The 13,672-nt window shown below is 40.1% G+C and overlaps 1 protein-coding gene across 1 annotated transcript in view; it reads right to left on the minus strand.

The window, feature by feature from the left end:
- Positions 1–1,497: 1,497 nt before the first annotated feature.
- The window catches only part of rngtt (RNA guanylyltransferase and 5'-phosphatase), a 298,354-nt gene continuing 286,179 nt past the window's right edge, over positions 1,498–13,672 (minus strand). Inside the window, exons 15-16 of the mRNA XM_060914040.1 lie at positions 4,719–4,842; positions 1,498–1,931 (exon numbers count right to left, since the gene is read on the minus strand). Of these exons, the coding sequence (XP_060770023.1) occupies positions 1,780–1,931; positions 4,719–4,842 (276 nt within the window). The 3' untranslated portion in view covers positions 1,498–1,779. The remainder of the gene's footprint in view (positions 1,932–4,718; positions 4,843–13,672) is intronic.

Here is a 13,672-nt window from a genome sequence, read left to right on the forward strand (position 1 = left end):
CTGAGACTTTTACAAGAGGACTTCACTCATGGATTTCACTCAGCAAAGCCCTTTTGTTTTGAACAACTGCAATGTAACAATTAACTCCTACCAAAAGTAACTTTGAACTTGAACGGTCTACCTGTATATAGCTTGTATATAAGTTGGGTTGTTGTTCAGGCTTTTTGAATTTTTGTACCATTTTTATTGTTAGAACTTTGTACAGTACATTGGATTGACAGAACATTCAATTATATTCGGTCAGAATCAGCATTCAATATTGGCAAGTTACCCCTCTGTTCTTAACTTTTTGTAAAATATATAATTGTTCCATCAAATGTGTATGTATAATAATAATGGCTGGATTTTTCATGGTATATCACATATATTCGATTCAGCTACTAGTCTTTGACTCTGTCAGTATCATACTAGCCGAATGGAATATATCTGAAATATCATGAAAAAAAGCCAGCCAATATTATTTAACTATTCACTTCACTTTTGGTGAATAATTGTTAAATAACAGCACCTATAACAGTTTCCCAGCATGCTTTTCGATTTATCTGTAAAATGACAAAATGTGCTTCTTGTGAAAGAGAGAGTGAGGTGCTAGTGAGGGAATAATTATCTATCACTAACACTTTAACAGTTTGTAGCTTTGTTTATTAATACAGAAAAAGTTGTAATCCTCGGCAAATTGCTATGGTGTAAGTGGAATAACACACTCTAGACTATGTGATTATATAAAAATAACAAATTTCAGGATTCACTTCACATCATGCCGCATCTCTCTTCATTCTGGTATCTATATTTCTGACCACCCACTGATGCCTGCAACCAGTTTGCACCCACTTTTTTTGTTGACAAGATCTCCTGGACTTCCTATTACTTCACCAGGAGATCTTACACCCCAACCAGGCTCTTATTCCAATCTTGCTGTTGAAGACAGTCCGCTGCTATGCTGCTTTCTAAATTGTCTGACATTTCTGAAATGATGCCAACAGGAAGTTCTAAACTCAGAGAACCATCTGGTCCTTTCCTTTTGCTGAACTAATAACTTCCATGTTTGGAGCACTGGGGTAATTCCAGACGAGAATCACACTGGAAGCCAAAGGTCATGTCAGCTACCTATAGAGTTTATTATAGAAGTCTTAAGATAGAAGCCCAGCATATTCAGAGGATGGTGACAGCAAATCAGTGCAATGTCTTCCCCTTGAGATGAACTGGCTTAAAGAAAGAAATCTGACATAATTAGTGCAAGAACCAGGTCTGAAAATCAATCGTCAACAAAAAGTGATGCTTCTGGCACCCTGTTTAATTTGCAACAATTAATACAGCACATTGCTTAGAATGACTGCTGGTCTCTGTGGATGATAAATACACAAAACAAACCCAAATCAATCATCCAGTTGTCTGGACTGTAACAGTGAAAGTCTCGACAGTACAACAGCAATTATTTAAACCACGATGCTTAAAAAATGTGATAAAATGCAATAAAATAAATACAACGAGAGGTAATCAAATGTCAATGTAACATTTATTTCATTCTTTTTTAAACAAGACCATGTCTCAGCTCTGAATGCCCAGCCAAGGTCTCCACACGACAAGAGATTTCAAAGAAGTGCAGCATCTGCTGCCAGGTAGCTGTCTGAGTAGGAAGGATAAAGCTGTGAAATGTCACTGTGAATCTCAGAAAGTCTCTTTATCAGGGCGTAGAAAGAGCCAGGTTTCCAAGTACATATTTAAAAAAGCAAAAAAAAAAAACCTGCTACACTAGATCATACTTCAAGATGCAAAAGATTACGGGAAGCCGTGACTGGATCTTTTTGGAGGGGGAGGGGGCATGAGCTGAGCGTCTGGGTCCGAATGGTGCTTGCGGCTTTGGGCGCAGCGGTCCAGGAACTCCAGCAGGTTTTCCTTTGTGACAGGAAACTGGATGCTGTTACATACAGCTGTAGGGAAGGAGACGGGAAGAATTGCCGCATTACCATACATGTGATGACAAACCATTTCCTGCAGCCATGGTCAAGTCCAGGTATATTTATAGCGAGCACATTTCAGCACTAAGCCGCTGTTAATGTCAGTGGCTTTAATGACCCGACCACCAGCCAAGTGAAAATGAGAATTGAAATGCACCAGATGCTGCTGACAAAAAAAAAAAGAAAAAAAAAAAGGAGGAAAGAAAGAGCAGCAAATTCGGTGGCACAGATGGCTGGGATATCAAATATGTATGATACACACACACAGTGTGTGTGTGTGTGTGTATCCACACACTGTAGGGCTCTGATTGGCTACTCTACTACTTGGCTATCAGCTCATATACCATGAGTAGAGAAAAACAAAAATGACGGAGTGCGTTGCTGAACCAACCAAGGACGAAATAAAAACTTGACCCGAAAACAACCCCTCCCCCAAAAACAAACAAACAAACAAACAAACAAACAAACAAACAAACAAACAAACAAAAAACCACCCCAACAAAATATGGAATAAAATTATTTGATGGGAAGAACATATATTTTTTAAATTTTCAAGAATTATGTTTTCCACAAATTGTTACCGTCATTTCACTGGTTTGTTTACTTTCTAAGTGGAGATGATTTTGTCAGACGTTTTCTATTAAGTTTTTATTTATTGAATTTGCAAAAAATTAAAATGCACGCGCGCGCGCACACACACAAAAACACTGGTGCTTGAAAGTTTGGGAACCCTTTAGAATTTTCTATATTTCTGCATAAATATGACCTAAAACATCATCAGATTTTCACACAAGTCCTAAAAGTAGATAAAGAGAACTCAGTTAAACAAATGAGAAAAAAATGATTATATTTGGTCATTTATTTATTCAGGAAAACGATCCAATACTACATATCTGTGAGTGTCAAAAGTATGTGAACCTCTAGGATTAGCAGTTAATTTGAAGATGAAATTAGAGTCAGGTGTTTTCAATCAATAGGATGACAATCAGGTGCGAGTGGGCACCCTGTTTTATTTAAAGAACAGGGATCTATCAAAGTCTGATCTTCACAACACATGTTTGCGGAAGTGTATCATGGCACGAACAAAGGAGATTTCTGAGGACCTCAGAAAAAGCGTTGTTGATGCTCATCAGGCTGGAAAAGGCTACAAAACCATCTCTAAAGAGTTTGGACTCCACCAATCCACAGTCAGACAGATTGTGTGCAAATGGAGGAAATTCAAGACCATTGTTATCCTCCCCAGGAGTGGTCAACCAACAAAGCAAAGGTTCACATACTTTTGCCAAGTTTTTACTTCTGTAAAGCACATTGAACTGCCATTGTGTATGAAATGTGCTATATAAATAAACTTGCCTTGCCACTCACAGATATGTAATATGGGATAATTTTCCTCAATAAATAAATGACCAAATATAATATTTTTGTCTCATTTGTTTAACTGGGATCTCTTTATCTACTTTTAAGACTTGTGTGAAAATCTGATGATGTTTTAGGTCATATTTATGCAGAAATATAGAACATTCTAAAGGGTTCACAAACTTTCAAGCACCACTGTGTGTGTGTGTGTGTGTGTGTATATATATATATGTAAACAAATAAATTAAAAAAACACAACATACTTTTGACCTGTGGAAACTTCCGATTCCTGACCTCTATCAATAACCAGTCTTGTGTTTATAATTACTGCACTGACGATAAGCAGATTTATCCAGCTTTAAGAGCTCCAATGTAATAGAAATTTCCACCTGAATGATCAAAAGATTTACACCTTTCCTTAATGTAGTTTCTATCACGGATTCGCACCGTGATTTGATGAAAAGTTAAAAGATCAGACATATAAAATGTGAAGAAATTAATCACTACAACAGAATGCAGATTTTAATTAAAACTCCAAACTGTTTGGTTGCCCGTTATGGCTGAATTTTACTTTCGAACAACTGTCTATCGAGAATACACATTACCTCAGCACTTGTTACCTGATGTGTGCGATCATATGGCACACTTCATTTTCAAATTTTTAAATAATCTATAAACATTTAAATTAACTATGTAAAAAAAATGAACTATTCCATGTAACTTCTAATAGATTTGGCATATAGAGTACTATATAACATTATATATATATATATATATATATATATATACACACACACACACACACATATACATACACACACTATATATATATGTGTGTGTGTGTGTGTGTATGTATATGTGTGTGTATATATATGTGTGTGTATATATATAGATAGATAGATATAGTATGCAATATATACACACACATCTGTATACATACAGATTCACTTTATTAGAAACACCTGTATGCCTGGTCAGTGATGCACTGATTTGATCAGATCAGATCTAGAGCATGGACAAAATGTCACCTGGTCCTTTTCTCATCTTCCTATGCTCACTGTCACTTCTGATTCCTTGCTGATTCTTGGCTGAAAGGAGAGGAACCCTGCCGTGTCATCTTCTGCTGTTTGACGCGTTTTGAGATGCTTTTCTGCTCATCACAGTTGTAAAGAGTGGTTACTTGATTTACTGTAGCCTTCCCATCAGCTCAGACCAATCTGAGTCAATTTTTTTTCCCTCCACTCTGATGTTTGATGTGCGTTAACATTAACTGAGCTCCTAACTCTGAACATGTACGTGCAGGATTTTATGCATCGGACTGCTCCCACTACGTTATCCAAACACCCAGTTAATACTCTCATTTATACATGCAGTGTATGTTGTTCCTGTGGTGCTGCCACTCACCCATCGCTGTATCATATGAATTGGGGAAGCTCTTGTCTACTCTCTGCCTCATAAAGACCCAGGAGTTGTTTTTGAATGTGCACTCAATAATCTTGTTATCGTACTGCTTCAGGTCCTTCGTCACCTGAGGAGGAAGAGCAAAAATGTGCGTTACACACAGAGCAGTGTAGCACAAAGACAATGAAATAATCCATGTTTTGCCAGCAAGGCTCTGGAAAGTCAGCTGAGTGGTCCAGGCACTGCTATGTGGTTATTAGTTTAACGCCTTTACGTCATGGTTATTAGCAACACTGTAAAATCAATTTCTCATAAGCATAAGCCATATTAAGACTACAGCACATCTGTATACCAGGATATGCTCATTCACACTGTAGTTACACACAAAAAAAGGCAGTTTGTCTTTTTACAGAGGAAAAGAAAGTCCTCTATCCTGAAGACATTCCCCCGACTGAGAGGAAAGACTCATTCTAATCATGCTCAATAAATGTCTCAGGGCAGTTAGTGATGCATCTGAAATACAAATTCTCATCCAATTTGTTACGATAGAAACGATAATGTATTCGGACAAGCGCACTGATATAAACCTGCAAACGAAATGCTGCGCGAGTGGAACGTAATCGACCAATCAGAATCAAGAATTCAACAAAATTGGCATAACATTCAGTTTAAAAGATTATATATATATATATATATATATATATATATATATATATATATGGTGCATAGGACCTGAAAGTGGAAGACAGTGTGTGTGAGAGCATGCATGTGGGCGAGAGAGGGGGGACTCGCTCTTTGAGACAGTGGGACACTAGAGGAGTAGGCGGCACTGGAAGGAAACAGTGCTGTGCCAAGCTCAGCAGCATGCTGGCTAAGTAAAAGCCTGTGCACTCCAACCGTGAAGGGCATCTGTGAGATCAATGACGGGGAGGGGCGGATGCTTTAGAAGAGCAAAAGTAGACACACCCTCATGACACAGTGACAAATGAGAATATGAACACACACAGTCACTCATGCAAGTTGAGGAAATATAAATCTAGCACACACACAATGCAGGCGGCTGTGAGCGAGCGGAGATTATCGTTCCTCGCTGGACTCCTTGTGGCTCGGGTCCAGACCATCCGCACACTCCCAGGTGTAGCTGTGAGATTCTGGAAGCCATTTTGAAAATTCCACTTGGTGCCTGATCCAACCAAATCCACTTCATTATGGCAGCAGTCTGGAGTGCGGTTTCCTTGAGTTACTTTCAATATCTGTCCAATCTGCTGAAATCCTTTCTTCACTCAAATATTACTGCATTTCTCTCTGCTAGTTATTTGCTCATCCCCATTAGAACCAAGCTTCGCATAGCACTCGGCTAAAACATACCAGACTCTATAATCTAGAGTTTGACCAGATAACTATCTAGGACCTCAAACTGCTGGTCTCCATATACCTGCATACAAGTGGTCTATGTTCTGGCATTAACTACTCAGCTAGCTGAGTTCTAAAATTCACCAACTTTCTGTAACTGTACGCTTTTTTTTTTTTTAAGGAGAGGTTTATTTGGGATTTTTTTTAGACAGTGTCAACACCTTACAACAATTCATGCTTTCTGTTGTGGGAATGTCTTCAAAAAGAAGGATTTTGCACTTTCTGGTTTCTTGGTGGGCGGCACGGTGGTGTAGTGGTTAGCACTATTGCCTCACAGCAAGAAGGTCCGGGTTTGAGCCCCGTGGCCGGCGAGGGCCTTTCTGTGCGGAGTTTGCATGTTCTCCCCGTGTCCGCGTGGGTTTCCTCCGGGTGCTCCGGTTTCCCCCACAGTCCAAAGACATGCAGGTTAGGTTAACTGGTGACTCTAAATTGACCGTAGGTGTGAATGGTTGTCTGTGTCTATGTGTCAGCCTTGTGATGACCTGGCGACTTGTCCAGGGTGTACCCCGCCTTTCGCCCGTAGTCAGCTGGGATAGGCTCCAGCTTGCCTGCGACCCTGTAGAACAGGATAAAGCGGCTAGAGATAATGAGATGAGATGAGATGGTTTCTTGGTAACATCAAACGCCGCATTAATTTGTCATATTTTATTCCCTACTTAAACTCTCAAGAATATAAATTAGCAGGTTCATTAGTAGCTACAGGCTATTAGTTCTTCAGGAAAGAATGTTGCTCTGGTGAACAACTCTTAGTAAATCCATAAAACGATAATGATCAAGTTGTGCTCAGAGTAACAGCAGTGCAACACGTTTACAATAGCAGAGGATGGTAGAGAGTTAAGGTTTCGCTGCACAGCACTGTGGGAACTGAAGAGTAAAATAGTAATTCTGTAGACAGCGGTTTCTTCTTGTCCTTTAAAAGGCCACCTTTGTTGGCTGGAAGCAGATGGCTGTTAATAAAGGCATTTCATTTCAATAGTCTTCTAAAGCACAAGATCAATCGATTAAGCAAGTGGAATCAGGACTAGCTCCTGCTTGGGTGGACTGAAAACTTGCAGCAATATTGGCTTTTTTTTTTTTTTTTAAATGAGTACGTGTAAAGATCCTTTGTGTATATCTGGTGAAGCAGGTATATACACAAGTGTATTCCCAATGAACTCTTGTAACAAGATCTTTTAAATGACGCTAATGCAAACAAAGTAGACATCTTAATTAACTCACTGAATGGAAAGTATGCTAACATGAAGTGTGATCGAATAGCTTTAGCCAAGGTGTATGTAAATGTCTGGCCTAAACATGATTGTAGAAAATGTCAAATGTGTTCCATTTGACCATGTGACGGGTTTCCTATGCAGCACACTTTTGATGTCCAGATCCTGCTATTGGTGCATCCTAAGCTTGATTATGTCACATGCTACTCGATAGAAAGGTAGCTGCTTTCGAGTAGTGGGTAAAAGTCAGGCTGGAATCAACACATCTAAACACGGCAGTGGGAGTAGTGCACCAAGTGGGCTTCTTATTTTGCAGGCGATGTATATACATTTCACACATGCTGCTTGCGAATGTGAAAGTTCAGCTGCTGAAATATGACTCAGAGAGGCGTGACTGACTCAGAACACCCCCTCGCTGGCTCTTACAGGAGGCTCAGAAATTTCTATATACCCTTCTTATAGTCTCTCTCTCTCTCTCTCTTTCAAACCTGCCAGGCATTATAAGTGTAAACCAGGCTTTGGAAAGTCCAGAGAATCAAAGGGATGCCTTCCCTCCCCTCTTCCCCAATGTATACTCTGTATATGCAGGTTCTTGAGCAGGCTGTGCAGGTTGAGAAAGTTCACTTTTAATCAATAAATTAGTGAGAAAGAAGTGGAGAGAAATGGGATCATCGGAAAGCACAACAGAAGCATCATGGTTTCATGTATGCAACGCAACGTGACGGGCATACCAGTAAAAACTGTGAGTCAACACTTAAACACGCATGGATGTCAGATACAAGTGGATTATTTTTTTAAAGAAAAAAGATTTATAGATTTAGAGAGTGGGCTACATTTTGGTTTTGTTCTCACGTCATTAGTGCCATGATGCCTGTAACAAACATTTAACCTTAAGTATAGAAGAACAGATGCTTGATAAGCTCATCGAAGCTGACCCTTGGTTCACTTTCAGGGATCTACACAGGAAAAGGCTGAGCAACTGCCATAGTGACAGAAACATCAGTCAAAGTGAAACCCGAGCCAAACAAAACAAACAGCAGTGCAATACAGATTAGGCATTTATATTGCCGTTTTGCTTGTAGATGGTTAACGACAAGGTATTTGTCTAGTGCAGAACTGAGTTGTTTTGGTTTTTCTCCATCATCTGTTCATCTACCTTGGTGGCTTGCTAATTAATGTGTCTCCAATGAAGCAGATGGGTATTTTAAAAACAAAGGATGCTGTTGAGGAAAATCTCAAACGAGCACACCACTTGAATAAGTTAAAGCAATATCCCTGATGGGTGTGGAACTCACCTCTTCGGTTTCCTTTGGTATTATTTATTTTGTAAGGAACAGAAGCTTGAGGGTTCCCAAGTCACTTTATTCATGTATTTATGAAAATGAGAGTGAATCCAACATGCCCATGAAATTTATTCAGCAGACAAATAATTATAAGTGGAAAAACTGACTGTTTAATTCCATTTCAATGCTAATTGGTGAGCACTAATCATACAAACTAATTGGAACTTGTGCTTCCTTGCAAAGGTTTGCTTTGATACATTTAGCCTGCAAGACAATTGTCTAACATTTTCCCCATAACTTTTTTTGTTTAATAAACACAAGGGTACTGCATATTGATGCAAATTTCTTGGTTGGCGCCATATTTTCCTTCCTGTGAATTGTGTGCCACAAGGATGTCACAGAGGGACATTGGTAACGTTTCTCACTTAAACTTTAACACCATATTAATGAGAAGTAGTGGTGATAGCAAACGTTGAACTTGGAATGCAACGCAGTTATATGACAGCTACAGGAGAGACTCGGCTTGGCGACGTAGAGATCTACGAGATGAAAAGTGTGAAGGCACTTTTAGCATAAAAGTTGATTGTTTGGTAGCTGTAAGCAGAATGTACAGATAAGAAGCTAAAAGAGCTAGACAGACTAAAGCTCTGCTGCATCGCTCTTAAAGCAACAGCTAAATCCCACTGGCATCACAAGTATCAGATAGTCAAAATGGCATGACCATTTAGCAAAGTATTCAGGGAGGATTTTTCTTTCAAGAAAAGCACCTCAAATAAGAGTGGCACCTGCTTCCTTACAGTGATTAGACCAGTGGAACCAAAGATTAGATTTTCACTATTTAGAAAACAGCAAAGATGATAGATTTTCTAAATGTAGAAGGGAAAAACGGAGAAAAAAAAACATTCAACGGCACTCTGTGTCGAATGGAGAGGTCAAAAACCTTATGGTATAGTCACTTCATTTCCTTGAAGGTAAGAATTGAAAAAAATAAATAAATAATTTCACAACTACAGCAAGGTGCTCATTCTTATACAGTGACGCCAACGTGAGCAACACCACAGCAGCTCTGCAGAGCCACTTTCACCGAGGTGCACTTACATTCCAGATTCTTCGGAGTGCGTTGGCGTGTACTTGGGACCCAGTTATTATGGGAAACACCTGATACTGATTTGAGAGCAATCAGCAATCAGCCCGTGCATATAAGGACACAGAGGCTTTGCAAAGTATTATCATCATCACAGTCATGTTTGTTTGTTTATGACTCTGCTTTTTGATTTCACTTGTGTTTTGTTTTTGTAAATATCACGCCTGCTAATAAACACTCTTCCTGCACTTGGACCCGTCTGCCTCCACACACTTGACAGAATACTTGCAAAGACTTTGTGAAAACTGTGTGCTGACTGCGCTCAAAATCAATATCAGGTGTTTCCCCATAATGACTGGGTCCCAAACATGCGCACAACGCGCTCTGAAGGATCCGTGAATGTGAATGGACCTTGGTGAAAGTGGCTCTGCAGAACCGCTGTGTTGTTGCTCGTGTTCACGTCACTGGATAAGAATGAGCACCTTGCTCTAGTCATGAAATTATTTTTTTTGGAATTCTTACCTTCGTGGAAACGAAGTGAGTATACCATAGGGATTTTGACCTCTCCGTTTAACACCGAGCCCGCTGAATGCTTTTTTCCCCTTCTACATTTAGAAATCTCTTGTCCCCCCCGATGATGAATTACTTTTGGTAAATTAAGAAATGTCTTTTTTTTGTTCAAAATTATTTGAACATCCAAAAATGTAGCAAACCTTCCCATACTGATCAATAACAACTAACTCAGCAGAATAGAGCATGACAAGCCTGCCCCGTCATGGCGCCCTAGTTACCATTGCTATGGGGTCATGTGATGGTGCAAAGCCTCTATAGGAGCAGTGTGGATGGCAAAAACAGTGCTAGCAGTACCTTAAATTTAATCGGAATACAAAAATATATATTCATCATCAAGAGTTAAAAAGAGAACTTTTGAGTGAGAAAAAGAAGGGTTCAGTTCTGGCTTTACTGGCAGAGGGATACAGTGAGTGTCAGGTTGTTTCCATCCTCAAAATTTCAAAGATGGTAGTTCATAAGAACAAGGTCAAGCAGCAGACGTTGGGGACAACAAAGTTACAGACTGGTAGAGGGTGAAAACGACTCTCCACTGACTGGGATGATCGTCAACACCTTTGAATGTCACTCATCAACCATAGGATGACATCAAGTGACCTACAAAAAGAATGGCAAATGACAGCTGGGTTTAAGTGCATGACAACGACAGCTCGAAACAGTCTCCTCCAGGCAGGGTTGAAGTCCTGCAAAGCTAGAAAAAAAAAGCCCTTCATCAATGAGAAGCAAAGAAGAGCCAGGCTGAGGTTTGCTCAAGACCATAAGGATTGGACCGTAGAGGACTGGAATAAGGTAATCATCTCTGATGAGTCCAATTTTCAGCTTTTCCCATCACCCGGTCATCTAATGGTTAGATGGAGACCTGGAGAGGCCAACAAGCCACAGTGTCTCGCACTCATTGTGAAATCTGGTGGAGGATCGTGATGATCTGGGGGTGCTTCAGCCAGGCTGGAATGGAGCAGATTTTTGTTTGTGAAGGACACATGAATCAAGCCATGTCAAGTCAAGTCAAGTTTATTTGTATAGCGCTTTTAATAATAAACATTGTCGCAAAGCAGCTTTACAGAATTTGAACGACTTAAAACATGAGCTAATTTTATCCCTAATCTATCCCCAATCTATCCCCAAGCCTGTGGCGACGGTGGCAAGGAAGAACTCCCTCAGACGACATGAGGAAGAAGCCTTGAGAGGAACCAGACTCAAAAGGGAACCCATCCTCATTTGGGCAACAACAGACAGCATGACTATAATATTAACAGTTTTAACATGAAGTCAGTTTCGTTGATGTTATAAACTCTTCATTGATGGAAACCATGTACAAGGTTATCCTGGAAGAAAACTTGGTTCCTTCTGCTCTGACAATGTTCCCGAACTCTGAGGATTGGGTTTTCCAGCAGGACAATGCTCCAGGCCACACAGCCAGGTCAATTAAGGTGTGGATGGAGGACTGCAAGATCAAGACCCTGTCATGGCCAGCCCAATCTCCAAACCTGAACCCCAATGAAAACCTCTGGAATGTGATCAAGAGGAAGCTGGATGGCCACAAGCCATCAAAGCAAGCTGAGCTGATCAAATTTTTGCTCCAGGAGTGGCATAAAGTCACCCAAGAGCAACGTGAAAGACTGGTGGACAGCATGCCAAGACGCATGAAAGCTGTGATTTAAATGTCAGGGTTATTCCACCGAATATTGATTTCTGAACTTGTCCCAAGTTCAAATGTTTGTATTGTGTTGTTTAAAATTGAATAAGATCTAGATCTCTATGCATTATTCAAGGTCTGAAAGCACTTCATCTTTTTTTTTTGTTATTTTGCTTCACTGTCATTTTCTGCAATGAAATGCTTGAAGGTACAATATTTTTATGTGGCATTTGGGGGAAATGTCAGTGGTTTACGGAATCCAAAAAGTTCATGTTCCTCAAACACGTATCTATCAATAGTAAAACCAGAGAAATTGATAATTTTGCAGTGGTCTCTTAATTTTTTCCAGAACTGTGTGTGTGTGTGTGTGTGTGTGTGTGTGTGTGTGTGTGTGTGTATACACACACATACAGTGGTGCTTGAAAGTTTGTGAACCCTTTAGAATTTTCTATATTTCTGCATAAATATGATCTAAAACATCATCAGATTTTCACACAAGTCCTAAAAGTAGATAAAGAGAACCCAGTTAAACAAATTAGACAAAAATATTATACTTGGTCATTTATTTATTGAGGAAAATGATCCAATATTATATATCTGTGAGTGGCAAAAGTATGTGAACCTTTGCTTTCAGTATCTGGTGTGACCTCCTTGTGCAGCAATAACTGCAACTAAACGTTTGCGGTAACTGTTGATCAGTCCTGCACACTGACTTGGAGGAATTTTAGCCCGTTCCTCCGTACAGAACAGCTTCAATTCTGGGATGTTGGTGGGTTTCCTCACATGAACTGCTCGCTTCAGGTCCTTCCACAACATTTCCATTGGATTAAGGTCAGGACTTTGACTTGGCCATTCCAAAACAGTAACTTTATTCTTCTTTAACCATTCTTTGGTAGAACGATTTGTGTGTTTAGGGTCGTTGTCTTGCTGCATGACCCACCTTCTCTTGAGATTCAGTTCATGGACAGATGTCCTGACATTTTCCTTTAGAATTCGCTGGTATAATTCAGAATTCATTGTTCCATCAATGATGGCATGCCGTCCTGGCCCAGATGCAGCAAAACAGGCCCAAACCATGATACTACCACCACCATGTTTCACAGATGGGATAAGGGTCTTATGCTGGAATGCAGTGTTTTCCTTTCTCCAAACATAACGCTTCTCACTTAAACCAAAAAGTTCTATCTTGGTCTCATCCGTCCACAAAACATTTTTCCAATAGCCTTCTGGTTTGTCCACGTGATCTTTAGCAAACTGCAGATGAGCAGCAATGTTCTTTTTGGAGAGCAGTGGCTTTCTCCTTCCAACCCTGCCATTCACACCATTGTTGTTCAGTGTTCTCCTGATGGTGGGCTCATGAACATTAGCCAATGTGAGAGAGGCCTTCAGTTGCTTAGAAGTTACCCTGGGGTCCTTTGTGACCTCGCCGACTATTACACGCCTTGCTCTTGGAGTGATCTTTGTTGGTCGACCACTCCTGGGGAGGGTAACAATGGTCTTGAATTTCCTCCATTTGTACACAATCTGTCTGACTGTGGATTGGTGGAGTCCAAACTCTTTAGAGATGGTTTTGTAACCTTTTCCAGCCTGATGAGCATCAGCAACGCTTTTTCTGAGGTCCTCAGAAATCTCCTTTGTTCATGCCATGATACACTTCCACAAACATGTGTTGTGAAGATCAGACTTTGATAGATCCCTGTTCTTTAAATAAAACAGGGTGCCCACTCACACCTGATTGTCATCCCATTGATTGAAAACACCTG

The sequence above is a fragment of the Neoarius graeffei genome, chromosome 2, assembly GCF_027579695.1.
Source record: "Neoarius graeffei isolate fNeoGra1 chromosome 2, fNeoGra1.pri, whole genome shotgun sequence".
NCBI lineage: Eukaryota > Metazoa > Chordata > Actinopteri > Siluriformes > Ariidae > Neoarius > Neoarius graeffei.